The sequence below is a fragment of the Odocoileus virginianus genome, chromosome 33 (assembly GCF_023699985.2).
Source record: "Odocoileus virginianus isolate 20LAN1187 ecotype Illinois chromosome 33, Ovbor_1.2, whole genome shotgun sequence".
Taxonomy (NCBI): domain Eukaryota; kingdom Metazoa; phylum Chordata; class Mammalia; order Artiodactyla; family Cervidae; genus Odocoileus; species Odocoileus virginianus.
In genome coordinates this window covers 18159680-18178539 of record NC_069706.1, presented here as the reverse complement: position 1 = coordinate 18178539, position 18860 = coordinate 18159680, and the positions used below count along the sequence as shown (strand labels likewise).

The 18860-nt window shown below is 37.8% G+C and overlaps 1 protein-coding gene across 6 annotated transcripts in view; it reads left to right on the top strand.

Annotated features, from left to right (window-relative positions):
* The window catches only part of DNAH3 (dynein axonemal heavy chain 3), a 236481-nt gene that overhangs the window by 48922 nt on the left and 168699 nt on the right, over positions 1 to 18860 (top strand). For all 6 annotated transcript variants that reach the window (XM_070460978.1, XM_070460977.1, XM_070460979.1 and 3 more), the window contains 4 exons: positions 4159 to 4312; positions 5095 to 5239; positions 14534 to 14745; positions 18528 to 18619. In XM_070460978.1, the coding sequence (XP_070317079.1) occupies positions 4159 to 4312; positions 5095 to 5239; positions 14534 to 14745; positions 18528 to 18619 (603 nt within the window). The remainder of the gene's footprint in view (positions 1 to 4158; positions 4313 to 5094; positions 5240 to 14533; positions 14746 to 18527; positions 18620 to 18860) is intronic.

The following is an 18860-nucleotide window of genomic DNA, read 5'->3' as shown; positions in this document are numbered from 1 at the left end:
AGTTTTAGGTTCACAGAAAAATTGAGCAGAAAGTATAGGGTCCTCCTATACCCCCTCACCCCTTACACATAGCCTCCCCCTTCAGTGGAACTGGGTTTTGATGCCTCACCAAGACGCAGAACCATTTTAAAAGCTAGATGAACAGGAGCAAATTTCTTCCATCTTTTTTGAGCCTCAGTGTCCTCATCTGGAAAATGGGGATAGTAGAACCAATCTTAGATCATCTGATTTTGTGAGAGGTGTCATTGTGTTAAAGGATGAAATCAGATGGTCTGAGGTGGTGCCTAAGTGATATCCAGCGCATGGCAGGCATTCAGGAACAATCAGCTTCTTTTGCACATTAACGATGACTTCTTTAAGTTAAAGAAGTCTTAACTGCTTAACTTTCAAACCACTACCTGTGAGCGGACTTCTAGAACATTACTCTAAGACCATTCACAGTAACTTTTGAAGTTAATAGGACTGAGGGGTAGCTCTGGAAGAAATTGGAACACATGTCATTTATGGTGAGAGGAGAGTGCCAGACTTCTTCTTGGAGTGGCAATGCAAGCATGACCCATCACTTGGTATCTGAGCTCTCAATCACAGAGCTCAGCAGAGAAGCAGCTCTAGGGACACCTGCAACCCTGGGCTCAGCCCTCTCTTTAGTGAACTCTTAAACTTCTTGTCCATCATTTTTGCATAAATCCTGAGAAAACCTACGAGGAGGGCTTAGAAATACTCATTTATTCATCTTCTATGAGAACAATGCCCTTCCCTCTCTAAGAGACTTGACTTTATTTTCCCAGGTCACAGTGGTTTTTTTTTTACTTCAATGCCAATTTCCATTTGTTGTCCCCACGCCCTCTCCCAATTTCTATCCACCTTCCTCTGTCCACTCCCTGCGTGGTTGGCTGATTCCTGCAGTCTCTAGCCTTCAGCTCCCGTGTCTGTTGGATCCAGACGGGCAGGGCCAGTGGAAAGCCCCCTCGAGGTTGGAGAGTGGCTGCCGTGCTGCTTCTCTCCCTCCCTCCCTCCTTCTTCCTGGGGTTCTGGCCAGTAGCTGCTTCCCTCCTGGATGACAATTCTTTCTCCTCCTGTTTCCAGTTCTCATTGTCCCCTCAGGCCTAGGGATCATAGTGACTTCCCTCTGAGGTTACTAGTCTCTGGATGCTTCATTCTCCTCTCTTTGTTCCTTTAACCCTACCCACATTTCACCTCTGCAAGTAGTCCCTTCATTGAAGTCTCTTTCTTTGAGCATCAGAGTAAATTATGTTTCTTGCCAGAATTCTCACCAATATAACATTTTAAAATTATTGCAATATTCTCCCACAGACTTCAGGTGGTCCTAGGAATAGAACTCAATTTACTTAACCAAATTTCCCGAGTACCTACTATTTACTAATGACATACTTATATGTATGTATATACTATGGATTTGAAAGTACTTTAGAAATTGTAATGTGCTAAGCAATTATAAAAAATTTAAAACAGTATAAACAGTTATAAAAAATATTTTACAGTGATGTAATGCACAACATAGGGAACATAGTCAATATTTTATAATAACTTTGTCTAATGTGTGATCTATAAAGATATCAAATCACTGTGTTACACAACTGAGACCAATATTGCAAGTCAACTGTACTTCAATAAAATTTGTAAAATAGAAATGTAAAGCATAGTAAACAGTAATATTTTACAATAATCACTGAGTTTGTATACTACTTCCCTCTGGGAAGAATTCAAAAGTGCTTTTATCAGAGATTTATTTTTGTGTGTAAGTCTGTATTTGACATCTAAAAAGAATCTTAACCACGTGAAAAGGCAGTCAGCAGCACATAATTGTGTGGACAACAGGAGAATCAGCTTTCCTCCCATTTTGTTCCACTCAGTGGTAGGTTCCAAGGGCCTAAAAGTAACCTGGAATATACATGACAAACATCTCAGGAATGTGAGCTGCTCTTGGCCATGAAAGTGCATCTTGTGAATAGAAAGAAAGGTATCTTAGGGAGAATACCCAGATTGTGTTCTGGGGTCCAGGGAGAACATAGTGCTTTGCAAATAGCAAGTTCTCACTCTTTTGATGAGTGAATGAATGAGTGAATGAATGAGACTTTTTCCTAATTAGGATATTCTCTGAAATTAATACCTATCAGAGTATAAAATCACAAAACAAAAGCAAAAACTTAGTGCTACGTGTCTCGTGGCACTAATGTTTTCTATCTCTGAATCCTTAAAACTTTAGTGAAAAACAAGCTCGAGAGGCAGTAGCCACCTTGCCTTCCTTCCTCTTGGGCTCCTGTATCCATTTCTCTTTTCAGAGGATACAGAGAAGAAAAGGGACGTGGAAGGTGGAAGATAAAGCTGATAAGACAGAAGCTCTGTGAAGGAAAAGAATGGGGAAATGGAGCACAGTGGTTGCATTCAAAGGGCAAATCCGGGAAGGGCTCATGTAAATGAGACTAGAAGGATGAGAAGGAGCCTAATAAGGCAAGACGGGAGGGAGAGAATAGAAGGATGTCCTATTCTATTGCAGGTATCAAGCATGACCAATGGCTCCAACTTGAGACTACCTTTGCCTATAAAATGAGGGAGTAACATTCCATCAATTTTGCCATATTCTTTGTTAGAAGTGAGTTACTAGCTCTAGCCCAGACTCAAGAGGATGGTTATACAAGGATAGAAGTACCAAGAGGTATGGCTCTTTGAGGACCTTACCAGAGGCTACTCACCACACAGTGTAGTTAGAAATAAATTCAAATCGAACCATTGAAAATTAACTCTTTTAAATTATTTTTAAGAGAAAAAAGAACATCAAAACTGCCATGACAAAATTAAGTATTTTTAAGATAATAGCCAAATTTATGTTACTATAGTTGTTCTCCATGCCAAATTCCCCTTATTCATTCAATGAACATTGATGGTATTATGGCAGATGCTTCTTCTAAGTGCTGGAGATTCAATAAGGATTTAAGGAGGTTAAAACTGCATTGGTAGAGTTTAAATTCTGTGAATAAGACTGAACACTTGTATAGTGATTATTATGTACCAGGCTCAATTTGAGCATTTTGTATATGTTAGCTTATTGACTGCTAGAGTAGGTACTTTATCCATCCCTGTTTCATCTGAGGCCTAAAGAGTTTAAAGGACTTGAACAAGGTCACATAGCTACTGTGTAGCAATGTAGGGACTTGAACTAGTCAGTTCAGCTCTAGAACCTATCCACTTAATACTATGCTAATCTACCTCTTAGGAAAAGGGAGAAGTGAATTTGAGAACTGCGTTGTTGATAATATGAATGAAGTAGATAAATCTCTAGAATAGTCTTCCCTGATCACTCTAACTAAAGTAACTTCTGTCCACTAGGCATTCTGCTCTGTTCTGTGTTCTTCAGAGCGTTTATCACTATCAGAAATATTTTATTTCATATTTATCTATGTATGATTTTATCTATCCATCCATTCATTCATCCATTCATATATGTTTACTGTTTGGTTTTCCCCAAACTAAAATACAAGCTCCATAATGGTAGGGAGTGTAAGGGTGTACTTCACAAATATATTCCTGATGCCTAGAGCAGTTCTTGGAATTAGGCATTTAATAATAAATATCTAATATATAAATAGATAATATGTATGCATGAATTTTATACATGTATGTGTGTATATACACACACACACATATACATATATATATATACACCAGGGCTTCTCTGGTGGCTCAATGGTAAAGAATCCAGTTGCCAGAGCAGGAGACGCAGGTTCGATCCCTGGATCAGAAAGATCCACTGGAGTAGGAAATGGCAACCTACACCAGTATTCTTGCCTGGGAAATCCCGTGGACAGCAGTAGCCTGGCATGTTACAGTCCTTGGGGTGACAAAAGAGTCAGGTATGTCTTAGCAACTAAACAACAACATATATTATATAGCATATATATTGTAATACATATTTTATATACATTTACCTGTATGAGAAACATCTGGAAATATTTAACCACTGATAGGTTCACAGCAGCTGTCTCTGGGAGGTAGGATTACAAATTATATATAATAGCATATATTTGTAAGTTTTACATCTATTGTATCAGAAGATCATATTCTCCCCAGGCTTGAATATGGCTGAGCAGTGCTGATAAATGGAAAATCCAAATATGATTGGATTGTCTTTATTTTCAGGTGCTCAGAATTTGAAGTGAAACTTGAGGGCTACAGCAAGGAACTAGAAGGTTTTAGGAAACGTGAAGTAATGACTACAGAAGAAATGAAGAACAATGTTGAAAAGCTTAATGAGCTTTCAAAGAACCTGGAACAAGCACTGGTGGAATTTGAGGTTTGGGGTCTTGGGATGGGCACTTATGACTATACTGCTCTGTTGGTTCTGGTCCTTAGTTATGTGTTTTCCTAACATCACCTGTCAGGTGGATAGCATTAGTTGATTGATTGACCAGTTCTTTCTCTGGTACTTTCAACTACCTTTTCCCATACCCCCCTACATTATATCAGCTTTGTTAGTCACTGAGTACACAAAGAAGAGTTATTAATATAATAGAATAATTGCTGATGTGTATCAAGCATGTATTATGTACACAATGTGCAAAGGACTTCATATATGATATATCACTTAATATCCATAATAAATCTTTGGGGTAGGTACTATATATTCATTTATCTCTATTTAAAATGGGAGAACTAAGTCTTGGAGAAGCTAAGTAACTTGCCCTGAAGTTGTCTACAGTAGTAAGTTCTTTAATCATTAAAGTTCTTACCTTTGAGGCAGTTCAGCACAAGAAGGTAACCTTGTGTTAACAGTTAAAGTACGTATAAAAATTTGTGAAAATGGGAATATGTACGTGTTACAGTGGAAGCAAAGATGATGGGGCAAGTGGCCAATTATTGTAAAGTTTCACTCACTGATCTCAGGTGCCATGACCCTCAGAGGTAACAGAGAGACCTTCTTGCTTGGGTTCATACCTTATTTTCCAGTCTTACTCTCCAGATGAACATACATCTTCCTCAACTTGGTTTTCAAAGCACTGAGGAATTTGCCATGGTGGCTTCTAGGGTTCAGGAGAACCACCCACCCAATAAACAGCACCCCCTTTTGCCCTGCAGTTGATCAATAAGGAGGAGGAGCTGTTGGAAAAGGAGAAGAGTACCTTCCCTCTTCTGCAAACTGTGATGACCAACAAAGTGCCTTATGAGCAGCTGTGGGTGACAGCCTACGAGTTTAGCACCAAGTCAGAGGAATGGATGAATGGTAAGCCGCAGTTTCACTCTACTCGGGCAGGATGGGAGTAGGGTAGCAGAATCAACCCAGCCAGTTTTGAAATAAGACTGGGACTTCAGATTTTATCATATTCTCATACTGTGGATTAAGGCAACCATAGTTAAATTTTTCTGATGTGATAACGATGAAAGGTGGGGATCAAAAAGCCAGACCTGTAGCTAGGATAAAATATAATAGGCAACCACTCAAAGCCATGGATTGGGTAGTGACTCAGAGAGGCAAGTGGTGGGAGGATAAGATGGCAGTTCCCCTATTATGCTGATGCTTTATGCCAGAGCTTCAATGTAATAAACACAACTATGAAGAACACCTTTGTTGCCAATTTTCTGGATACAATAATGAGAATTTTCTTAGGATAAATTACTGGAAGTGAAATGGCTAGATCAAAGAAAGGGTTGTAATAAAAATATAAGTATTTTAGAATTTACTTTTATTATTGGTATTGCTTTCCAGAAAAGTTATGTTTTAATTTAATATTCTTCTAGCAGTATTTGAGTGCCCATTCCTCATACCTTCAACAAACATGAGAAGTGAGGGCTTTACTTTTTTGCTCAAAAAAGTGTTTTTTCCTTTAATAGAAGTTGAATGTTTATTGGTCAGTTGAATTCCTTGTTTAATATTAAAGTCTATTTATGTGCTCTCTCACTTTTTTCTATTAGTAAACCACCTTATTTAAATAATTTTCAGTTTTGAATAATATTTTTATGGATGCATTTTAGTTTTTCAAGTACTCAATCATATCTACACATTTAGAATATTTTACCTTATTTATCACTTTCACACCTCTTTAAAATTCACTTTTCTGTATTAACTAGCACTTCCAAATTAAGCAGTAGTTATAATGAACACCTTTGTCTTATTCCTGATTCCAATGGAATTCTTCTAGAATGTCACCTTTAAACATGATGCTTTTTGTTGATTTGAGGCACAAAATATTTATGGTGTTAAGGAAGTATTTTTAATTTAGCATGTCTTTTTGTTAGAGATAATATATTTAAAATTTTTATATTTTGTTTATCAGTTCCAATGACTTCAATAAACTTCCTTGTACTTCTCCTTCATAATCACACTCTCTACAGCCTTAACACCTAGCAACTATTGATCTCTTCATTGTTACTACAGCTTTGTCTTTTTGAGACTGTCATATAAATTCCATTTTCTTTTTCAAATTTTATTACAACTTTTGCAGTACCTTTGTCTTTATATCTTTTGTATAAAATTTGAGATTCAGCTTATTCATTTATATACGAAATCTGCTGGAATTTTAATTGGAAATGTATTACATCTAGAGATCAATTTGGAAAAGAATTGACATCTTTACCATGAAATCTTCCAATCCATGGACACTGCATATTTAATTATTTTGATCTTCTTTGACTTCATTTTGCCAATGTTTTGTAGGTTTCCACATATAAATTCTATACATGTTTTGTTAAATTTACATGTATTTCTTTTTATTTGTTGTTCAATTGCTAAGTCTTACTCTTTGTGACCGCATGAACTGGTCCACACCAGACTTCCTGTCCTTCATTATCTCCCAGAGTTGTTCAAACTCATGTCCATTGAGTTGGTGATGCCATTCAACCATCTCATCCTCTATCACCTGTTTCTCCTCCTGCTCTCAATCTTTCCCAGCATCAGGTTCTTTTCCAATGAGTCAGCTCTTCCACATTAGGTAACGAAATATTGGAGCTTCAGCATCAGTCCTTCCAATGAATATTTAGGATTGATTTCCTTTAGGGTTGACTGGTTTGATCTCCTTGTAGTCCAAGGGACTCTCAAGAGTCTTCTCTAGCACCACAATTCAAAGGCATTAATTCTTCAGTGCTCAGCCTTCTTTATGGTTCAACTCTAACATCTGTACGTGACCACTGGAAAAACCATAGTTTTGACTATTTAGACCTTTGTCAGCAAAATGATGTCTCTGCTTTTTGATACACTGTCTAGGTTTGTCATAGCTTTTCTTTGAAGGAGCAAGCATCTTTTAAGTTCACAGCTGTAGTCACCATCTGCAGTGATTTCTGGAGTCCAAGAAAATAAAATCTGTCACTGTTTCTACTTTTTCCCCATCTATTTGCCATGAAGTGATGAGACTGGATGCCATGATTTTAGGTTTTTGAATGTTGAGTTTTAAGCCACCTTTTTCATGCTCCTCTTTCACCCTCATCACGAAGCTCTTTAGTTCCCTTCACTTTCTACCATTAGAGTAGTATCATCTACATATCTGAGGTTATTGATACTTCTCCTGGCGATCCTGATTCCAGCTTCATCCAGCCTGGGGTTTCACATGATGTACTAAACAGGGTGACAATATATAGCCTTGACATACTCCTTTCTTAATTTTGAACCAGTCCATTGTTCCATGTCTGGCTTTAACTGTTGCTTCTTTTCCTGCATACAGGTTTCTCAAGAGACAAGTAAGGTAGTCTGGTATTCCCATTTCTTTAAGAGTTATGATGTATATTTTATATATCTTTATATAAAGCTGTGTTACATGTTTTTAAATTTCATTGTGTATATTAAAACAACTGGGGTTTGAGAGCATTTTTTTAACCTATTTTTAAATTAATTTTGTTTTCTCACTGTTGAGTTTTAGAGTTCTTTGTCTATTTCAGACAGCAATCATTTATCAGATATGTGTTTTGCAGTTTTTTTCTACTAATTTTTGGCTTATCTTTTCAATCTTTTGACAGTGTCTTTCACAAAGCAGATTTTAATTTTAATAAAGTTTAGTTTGTCATTTCTTTCATAGATCATGCCTTTAGTTTTGTATCTAAGAAGTTAGCACCAAACCCAAGGTCATCTAGATTTTTCTGCTATGTATCTCTGCTGTGTATCTCCTAGAATTTTTATAGTTCTGCATTTTACATTTAAGTCCATGATCCATTTTGATTAATTTGTGTCAAGGCTGTACAGTTTCCATCTACATTCATTTGTTTTTGCAGGTGGATATCTAGTTATTATAAAACTATTTGCTGAAAAGTTTCATTCTCTTTTTTATTACCTTTGCTTCTTTGTGAAAGATCAGTTGACTATCATGGGTCTTATTTCTGGGCTCTCTATTCTGTTCCACTGACCTATTTGTCTCTTCTTTTACCAACAATACACTTGATTATCATAGCTGTATGGTAAGTTTTGAAGCTGGATAATGACAGTCCCCCAACTTTACACTCCTCCTTTAATATTATATTAGCTATTCTGAGTCTTCGCTGTTTCCACATAAACTTTAGAATCAGTTTTGTAAGTATCTAGAAAAAAACTTGTTGGGATTTTGACTGGGATTGTGCTGAATCTATAGATCAAGCTGGGAAGAACTGACATCTTGACAACATTGAATTTTCCTATCCACGAACATTAATTTTTTTCTGCACTTATTTCCTTATTCCATAATTTCTTTCATTAGAGTTCTGTAGTTTTCCTTATATAGACAATGTACATATTTTGTTAGATTTATGCCTAAGTGTTTCAGTTTTGGAGGGTGCTAATGTAAATGGATATGTTTTTAATTTCAAGTCCACTGTTCATTAATAATATATAGGAAAGCAATTAACTTTTGTGTATTAACCATGTACCCTGCAACTTTGCTGTAGCTGTGAATTATTTTCAGGAGGTTTCTGTTTGTTGTTTGTTCTTTCCTATTTTCTGTGTAGATGATAGTGTCATTGCATAAAGTTTTGTGTCTTCTTTCCCAGTCTGTATACTTTTATTTCCTGTCTTGTCTTACTGCATTATCTGTTAACTACCACATAATGATGTTGAAAAAGGAGTGGTGAGAGGGGACATTCTTGCTGTGTTCCTGATTTTAGCAGAAAAGATTCTAGTTTCTTACCATTAGGTATGATGTTAGTTGTAGGGTTTTTTGTAGATGTTCTTTGTCAAGTTGAGGAAGTTCTCCTCTATTCCTCATTTGCTGAGAGTTTTTATATGAATGGGTATTAGATTTCTTCAAATGCTTTTTATGAATCTATTGAGATGGTCATGTGACTTTTCTTCAATTGCCTGTTGATGTAATGAATTATATTAACTTGAATGTGAAAACAACTTTACATACCAGGAAGAAGTCCCAAATGATTGTGGTGTATAATTTTATACACACACACACACACACACACACACACATGAGTTAGATTTAGTTTGCTAACATTTCGTTGAAGATTCTTGCATGTGTGTTCATGAGAGATATATTGGTCTTTAGTTTTCTTGTAACACCTCTGTCTGCTTTTGGTATTAAAGTAGTGCTGGCTTTATAGAATGAGTTGGGAAGTATTTCTGCTTCTGTCTTCTGGAAGAGATTGTGGGGAAGATGGATTTAGAAAAGGCAGAGGCACCAGAGATCAAATTGCCAACATCCGTTGGATCATAGAAAAAGCAAGAGAATTCCAGAAAAACATCCACTTCTGCTATACTAAAGCCTTTGACTGTGTGTATCATAAGTCAAAGCCTTCCACTGTGTGGAAAATTCTTAAAGAGATGGGAATACCAGAACACCTTACCTGCCTCCTGAGAAATCTGTATGCAAGTCAAGAAGCAAGTTAGAACCGGACATGGAACAAAGGATTGGTTCCAAATTGGGAAAGGAGTACATCAAGGCTGTATATTGTCACCCTGCTTATTTAACTTATATATAGAGTACATCATGCGAAATGCCAGACTGGATGAAGCACAAGCTGAAATCAAGCTTGCAGGGGGAATATCAGTAACCTCAGATATGCAGATGACACCACCCTTATGGCAGAAAACAAAGAGGAGCCTCTTCATGAACGTGAAAGAGGAGAGTGAAAAATCTGGCTTAAAGCTCAGCATTCAAAAAACTAAGATCATGGCATCCGGTCCCATCACTTCATGGCAAATAGATGGGGAAACAGTGGAAACAGTGACAGACTTTATTTTCTTGGGTTCCAAAATCACTGCAGATGTGATGTGATGACATCACACATCACACATGTGATGACAGGCATGAAATTAAAAGACACTTGCTCCTTGGAAGAAAAGCTATGGCCAGCCTAAACAGCATATTAAAAAGCAGAGACCTTACTTTGCCAACAAAGGTCCGTCTAGTCAAAGCTGTGGTTTTTCCAGTAGTCATGTAAAGATGTGAGAGTTGGAGCATAAAGAAAGCTGAGCACTGAAGAATTGATGCTTTTGAACTGTGGTGTTGGAGAAGACTCTTGAGAGTCCTTTGGACTGCAAGGAGATCAAACCAGTCAATCATAAAGGAAATCAGCCCTGAATATTGGAAGGACTGATGCTGAAGCTGAAGCTCCAATACTTTGGCCACCTGATGCAAAGAACTGACTCATTGGAAAAGACCCTGGTGCTGGGAAAGGTTGAAGGCAGGAGGAGAAGGGGACGACAGAGGATGAGATGGTTGGAGGTTAGATGGCATCATCGACTCAATGGACATGAGTTTGAGCAAGCTACAGGAGTTGGTGATGGATAGAGAAGCCTGGCGTGTTACAGTCCATGGCATCACAGAGTTGGACACGACTGAGCAACTGAACTGAACTGATCCTGCTTTGTTGGTGGGAATGTATATTGGTACAGCCATTATGGAAAACAGCATGGAGATTCCTCAAAAAATTAAAACTAGAGTTGTCATCAGTCTGTCAGTCAGTTCAGTCGCCTGGTCATGTCCGACTCTTTGCAACCCTGTGGACTGCAGCACACCAGGCCTCCCCGTCCATCAACTCCCGGAGTTTACTCAAACTTATGTCCATTGAGTCAGTGAGCCCATCCAACTATCTCATCATCTGTTGTCCCCTTCTCCTCCCGCCCTCAATCTTTCTCAGCATCAGAGTCTTTTCCAATGAGTCAGTTCTTCCCATCAGGTAGCCAAAGTATTGGAGTTTCAGCTTCAGCATCAGTCCTTCCAATGAATATTCAGGACTGATCTCCTTTAGAATGGACTGGTTGGAGCTCCTTGCAGTCCAAGGGACTCTCAAGAGTCTTCTCCAACACCACAATTCAAAAGCATCAATTCTTCAGTGCTCAGCGTTCTTTATAGTCCAACTCCCACATCCATACATGATTACTGGAAAAACCATGGCTTTGACTAGACGGACCTTTGTTGGCAAAGTAATAAAGAAAAAAAAGTGTTGTCATATGGTTGAACAATTCTACTCCTGAGTGTATATCCAGACAAAACTATAATTCAAAATGATCCATGTACTCCTGTAATCCATGTATTCATAGCAGCACTACTCACAATAGCCAAGCAATGGAAAAAACCTAAATGTCTTTCTCTTTCTGACTTACTTCATTTAATATGATAATCTGTATGTCCATCATGTTGCTACAAAATGCACTATTTCATTCCTTTTTATGGCTGAGTAATATTGCATTATGTATGTGTACCATATCTTCTTTATCCACTCATCTGTTGATGGACATGTAGGAGGGTCCTCTTTTCTCCATACCCTCTCCAGTATTGATTATTTGTAGATTTTTTAATGATGGCTATTCTGACAGTTGAGGTGGTACCTCACTATAGTTTTGATTTGCATTTCTCTAATAATTAGCGATATTGAGCTTCTTTTCATGTACATTTTCAACATCTGTATGTCTTCTTTGGAGAAATACCTATTTTGTTCTTCTGTCCATTTTTTGATTGGGTTGTTTGGTTTTTTGTGGTTGAGTCGTATGAGCTGTATGTATGCTTTGGAAATTAAGCCCTTGTCAATAATTTGTTATGGTTTCCTTTGCTATACAAAAGCTTGTAAGTTTGATTAGGCTCCATTTGTTTATTGTTGCTTTTACTAATATTTCTATTGCCTTGGGAGACAAATGAAATTTTTGTACAATTTATGTTAGAGAACATTTTGCCTATGTTCTCTTCTGGGAATTTTGTAGTGTCATATATGTAAGTCTTTAAGCCATTTTGAGTTTATTTTTGTGTATGGTGTGAAGGTGTTTTCTAACTTCATTTATTTACATGTGGCTCTCCAACTTTCCCAATAGCACTTGCTGAAGAGATTGTCTTTTTTCCATTGTGTAGTCTTGCCTCCTTTGTTGAAGATTAATTGACCATATATGTATGGGTTTATTTCTGAGGTCTCTGTTATGTTCCATTGATCCATGTCATTCCTGTGCCAAGAATCATGCTGTTTTCATTACAGTAACTTTGTAGTATTGTCTGTAGTCTGGAAGGGTTGTGTCCCACCTTACTCCTTTTCCTCAGGATTTCTTTGCCAATTCTGAGTCTTTTGTGGTCCTATATAAATTTTAGTATTATTTGTTGTAGTTCTGTGGTGATAAAAGGTCATGGGTAATTTGATAGAAATCATGTTTAATCTATAGATTGCTTTGGATAGTATGGCCATTTTAGTTTCTTTCAGTCCAAGAGCATGGGATAAATTTCCATTTCTTTGAATCATCTTCAGTTTCCTTTATGAATATTTTGTATTTCTTAGTCTTTCACCTTCTTGGTCAGGTTTATTCCTACATATCTTATTTTTTCTGGATGAGATTTTAAAAGATTTTAACATTCCTTTCCTGATATTTCATTTTTAGTATAAAGAAATGCAACCAATTTCTGTATGTTAATCTTATATCCTGCTACCATGCTGAATTCATTTTTCAGTTCTAGTAGCTTTTGTGTGGAATCTTTAGGCTTTTCTATATAGAGTATTATGTCATCTACATATAATGACAGTTTGACCTTTTCCCTTCCAATCTGGATACCTTTTATTTTTATTTTTCTTGTCTGATTGCTATGCCTAGGACTTCTAATATTATGTTGCATAAAAGTGGTAAAAATGGACATCTTTGTCTTGTTCCAGATTTTAGTGGGAAGGCTTTTCACTGAATATTATAATGGCTGTGACATCTCACAGCTTTTGGTGTTAATTTTTATTTTCACTTACCTCAAAATATTTTAAAACTTCTGTTGATATTTCTTTTTTGACCACGTGTTATTTAGAAGTATGTAGTTTAATTTCCCAAGTATTTGGGGATTTTTCCAACTATCTTTTCTGTTATTAAGTTATGAGAATAAAAATTCTTGCCTCATTTCCAATGTAAGGGAGAAGGTATTCCATCTTTCACCATTAATTGTAATGGGTTTTTTGCTTTTATTTTTTTAACCACTTTTTTGTAGTGTGAATGACATATAAAAAGCTGTATATACTTAATATGTATAAAAATGTAATGATAGTGTAGGTTTTCATAGATGCTCTGTATCAGCCTATGGACATTCCCTTCTATTCCTAGTTTGTTTAGAGATTTTTATCATGAATGGATATTGGACTTTGTCAAATGCTTTTTCTGCTTCAATTTACATTATCATGTGATTTTCCTTCTTTCGAATGTTAATGTCATATATTACATTGCTTGATTTTCAAATGTTAAATCAACCTTGCATTCTGTGATAAACTGCACTTAAACATGGTGTGTGATTCTTTTTATATATTGCATCTTTATATATATATATATATAAAGAAATATGCATTTTTTCCTTCTTTTAAAAAATTTTTAATATTCTATTACTTAACAAAATTGTGTGGGCTGATAAAGTGTTATTTATTAATGAAGTTCTATGAATGAATCTATTTTTAGTCTCAGCAGCCCTGGAAGGAAAGTGTTTTTGAGTTAATTAGCAACATCATAATATAAGAGTTAATACTAATTTGAAATATCAAAGGAGAAGAAAGCAGCAGCATGGAAAGACTGAATGTGAAACCCAAATATTAAAAGATACCTGTGAAAGAAAAGGAGAAGAAAATGAATGTTTTGGCAAAGTTTTTTTTTTAAAAGATATGTCATTTTCTGCTTTAAATAATATCTATTTTAAAATAATTTTAACCTTGCATAAAATCTGTCAGAACTGTACAGTTAACTCCCATGTGCCTATTCACCCACATTCTCCAGTTGTTAATATTTCACAGCATTTGTGGAACACCTTTTGGTACTTCTGTAATAGGACCTACAACTTACACTAACAATTGCTTCCATACTAACATTCTATGCCAGGCATTATATTGGCCACTTTACTTGTCTCATATAATTTTTACAGCTACCCTCCAAGGTACCTCCAAGGTACCCATTATTATCGCTGTGTCCCAGGTCAGGGTACTGAGGCTTAGAAAAGTTCAATCAGTATGCCCAAGGCTTCACTGGCTAGGTAGAGGTTTCAGACCAACTCCAAAACTTGTGCTTATTAACAAAGTCATACCATAGACACAATTCTAAATTCAGAGGATGAAGGTACATGTGATTAACACTATTTGGTGATCTGACCTTTCTCCCACCCCATCTTTTCTATTTCAGGACCCCTCTTTTTACTGAATGCTGAGGAAATCGCAGAAGAAATAGGAAATATGTGGAGGACAATATACAAATTGACCAAGACCTTTGCGGACATGCCTGCACCGAGGCGCTTAGCGGAGAATGTGAAAATCAAGATTGATAAATTCAAGCAGCACATCCCTATCCTCACCATTTCCTGCAACCCAGGAATGAAAGACCGGCACTGGCAGCAGGTCCTTGTCCCTGCCCCCTCCAGCCGCCCAGCCCATTTCTGGTCCCCATAGCCCTTTGGAAGGCAGGAACCACTAATGGGGCAAGGTTCTTCTTTCTGAAAGGAGAATCTACTTGAGGCCAAGAGAGTGGTGAAGGCAGTGATACCCTTCCTGCCTCTCTATGTGAACAGGCTGATCCTTTTCTTTGGGGACCCCATTGCTGGTGGTTGAGTATTAGTCCAGCTAGTGGCCACAAAAGCTCTCCTTATCTGCTTTCCCAAGCACATGGCTGCTCAGGGTCCTAAAGACAATAATGCTCAGTTGCTCAGTTGTGTCCAACTCTTTGGGGCCCAATGGACTGTAACCCACCAGGCTCCCTCGTCCATGGAATTTTCCATGCAAGAATACTGAAGTGGGTTGCCATTTCCTACTCCAGGGGATCTTTCTGACCCAGGAGTTGAACCCATGTCTCTTTTGTCTCCTGCATTGGCAGGCAAATTCTTTACGACTAGTACCACCTGGGAATCCCCAAAAGATGATAAGGATCTCGAATTACAATGAGAGGGGCCTGGACTTGTTCCTTGACCTAGGCTACACAAAAGAGAAAGTCTATCTCTAGGGGCTTCTAACGATGCCAAATGATTCCTACTTCAGCTTCATCATCCAGCAGGCTATGTTCCAAGATAATTTTGCACTGTTTCCTTCAGCCCTTTTGAGTCCATAAATGAGAATAATAAATATTCTCCCTGAAAACGATGGGATTTTTACAAGCAATCAAGTGTGAGGGTGACAAATGTGGTGTGAATACTAATAAGAAAAAAGGAAACTCACTGTGTTTCTAAAATAATCATCACATTCAAGAGCTAGCAATGGCCTTGAAACATATTCTACCAGGGAGTTGCTCTATGTGGAGGCGGAGAGGAGAGTGGCTCTCCCTACACAGATCCCTCCCTGACTGGGCCTGAAATTCTCTCTCTGAAAGCCATGCACAACACCAGGGACAGTGTCTCTAGAAGCAGTCTGAGAGCACCCTTACTGGGAGTACTGACATTCAAGACATAAGCATAGGACGTAAAGGACAGAGCGAAGACATCTGGTAGACTTTGGGTCTTGAACTGCCTCAGCGGAGGGATCTTTACAGGGACAGCTGCTTCACTTGGTACTCATGGGTGCCTCTCCCTGTGGGTCTAACCTGCCTAGAACTTTGACCCATTTAGAGAGTGAGGTAGCCAGATGCCCTCCAGCAGTGCTAAGTCTCTCCATGAGATGGCATTATAGAAAGTATCCTCATCAATGGCATTTAAACAGTGCTACAGGGGAGGCTCAGAAAGCCTTCCTGTCTCCATCTGCTGCTTCCCCTGTGATGATAGTATTCTCATAGTTGGGCACTTTAAAAACCCCAACCATTCCTAGACATTAATAATTCTCACTTATAAGCCACTTAGATGGACAGATTGGGGGAGAAATTCCCTGGAATTAAAATAATAACAATAATAGCTAAAGTGTACTGAGTACCAACTATGTACTGAGTACTGTTATATACTTTATGTGGATTCTCTCATTTCATCTTCCCAACAATCCTTTGAAGAACAATAAATTTCTCCATGGTCAGTGGAGGAAGCATTCTCAGTTCTAATTCTCAGTGCCAACTCAGGAGATCCTTGTTCACAGATTTGGCTCTGGCGGGGGTTCTGTAGGCTTAACCATCTGTAGCTCTCAAGGCTACAAAATGGATTTTCTAGGGCTGTGAGGTGGTTGTTTTGAGATTTCTGACCACTTCCCAGAACTTAAGCAAGAAAGGCTAGTCTCCATGTTTGAAATGTAGACTTTATTGCTACTGGGGTTTAAAACAGGATAGAACAGGTAACGCTGCTCTGATATGTACCAAAGCTGACTCTCTAGGATGCTGCTGCCCAATGGAAATAATAAGCATGCATTTAATTTTGAAGTTTCTAGTAGGCACATTTTAAAAAGTATAAACAGGTGAAATAAATTGTGAATATGTTTAACTAAACATGTCTAAAACATCATTAGTTCAATAGATAATCAATATAAAAATGTTAATGTGATCTCTCTTTGAAATATGGCATGCTTTTATAAAACTGCAGCACATTTTGATATGAATTAGTCACATTTCAAGTTCTCAATAACTACAGGGGGTTAGTGGCTACATATTGGATAGTATAACTTCAGGCTCTTAGAATTAGAAAACCAGATGCCTTTTTAATCTATATAATTAACAAAAGCAGTTTAAAATAAAACTACAAATCTCTGAGTCTTTTATCGGCCAAGTGCTATGCCAAGTGCTTTACACAGTTATGTCATTTAACCCTAGAGATAATGTAATGTTCTGAAGTCATACTTGCAGAATTAGAGAATAAATGAGAGCCCAGAGCCACCAGAAACAATTGTGCAGTTTGTTTTTGAGGGCATGCTATTTTTTGTGCCCTGCAGTTTGAATTGTACTTGCTAGAGTTATGCAGTATATAATCTGTACAACTATACCTAGAAGACCTATAGGAAACACTAATGTATGATGGATGAGAGGTTTGGCGTCAGAATTAGATCCAAGTCCCAATTCTGAAATGGCTGTTTGATCTATTATTATGATCTATTAGCTAAATGGTCATAAACAAGATACTTAAATTCTTTGTCTCGGTTTCCTTTTATGTAAAATGGGAATAATAATGTATTAGTACCTTCCTCACATTGGGTGAATGAAGGAAGTACATAAAGCTCTTACAACAGTGCCTATCACATAGTAAGCCCTCAGTAATATTGCTTTTGTTATTTCCGTTACCTCAGTGGTCCTTCAGGTGATCTCAGAACCCAGATTGGAAGCTGTTTGTATTGCGTGAATCACTCATGCTTTCACGCCACAAGTGCTTATTGATGCTACATTCCAGGCCCCAGGGACACAGGGCTGAATAAGACAGAACCTGATGCAACTTTCATATCCCTTCCTGCTCTGATATTTTTTAGTCCTACTGGAGCTGGACAGATACAAAACTGGGCAATAGGTTAAGTTTTTTACAGAGCTTCATTCCCCCAACCCACATGTTCTTCTTGAGCACACATAAGCCTCATGCTGCCCAGATCTCTCAATCTCTATAAAAGTGTTCAAAGGCCATCAGAGACTTCATCAAAGACTGTTCACAGGGATATTTTCACTTAAAAGATAAGTTGGGTAATATTTACAACAAAGGAATGGGCATAACAAGTGCTAACATTTTCAATCAGTTAGTACACAGAGTTGGAAGGAAGATTTTCCTCTTTCCCAGCACCCTCAGATCACAGAATTTGGGAATCTGCCCGTCCCGTGTCCTCATGACTTTCTCCTTTTCAGCACATCCAGCAGCTTCTGAGCATGAATCACATTTTGCCCTGGTTCACTGCCTGGGAGCCCAAAACCAGACCTAGTTGTGAGGACAATTAGGTAGTGTGGGACCTGTAAGGTGCCCACATGTTTGCATTATGCCAAGTTCTGGTGGGAAAACAACCCCCAGTAGACAAGACACAATGCAGGCGGGGCCCTAGGCTGCCTCCCAGATCCTTACACCTGCACCGTCCAATTCGATAGCCACTTGCTACACTCAGCTATTTAAACATAAATGAGTAAAATTAAATAAAATTGGAAAATCAATTCCTCAGTCACATTAGCCACCATCTCGGGGCTCACCAGCTGAATGTGACTGGTGGCTCCTGCGCAAGGCAGCACAGCTATAGAACATTTCAGTCATCACAAGAAGTCTACTGAACATCACTAAGTTGGGCAATACACACTTGTTTTTTTCTCTTTGCAGATCAGTGAGATTGTTGGCTATGAAATAAAGCCCACTGAAACAACTTGTCTCTCAAATATGCTGGAATTTGGATTTGGCAAATTCATTGAAAAGTAAGACTTCTCCTTTCAGAAAGTTTTTTGGTCAAGCTATCTATAATTTCCTACAGTTGTGTGACTCAATGGCCATATAGCAGGCTATATTTCTCATTCTGGTTTAGGATAACCTCTATTTCAGCTGACTAGCAGCTGGTAAAGCTTTCATCTCCAGCTGGTTAGGATAACCTCTATTTCAGCTGACTAGCAGCTGGTGAAGCTTTCCTCTCCAACTGTGGAGTTTCTGTTTTTTGTTTAA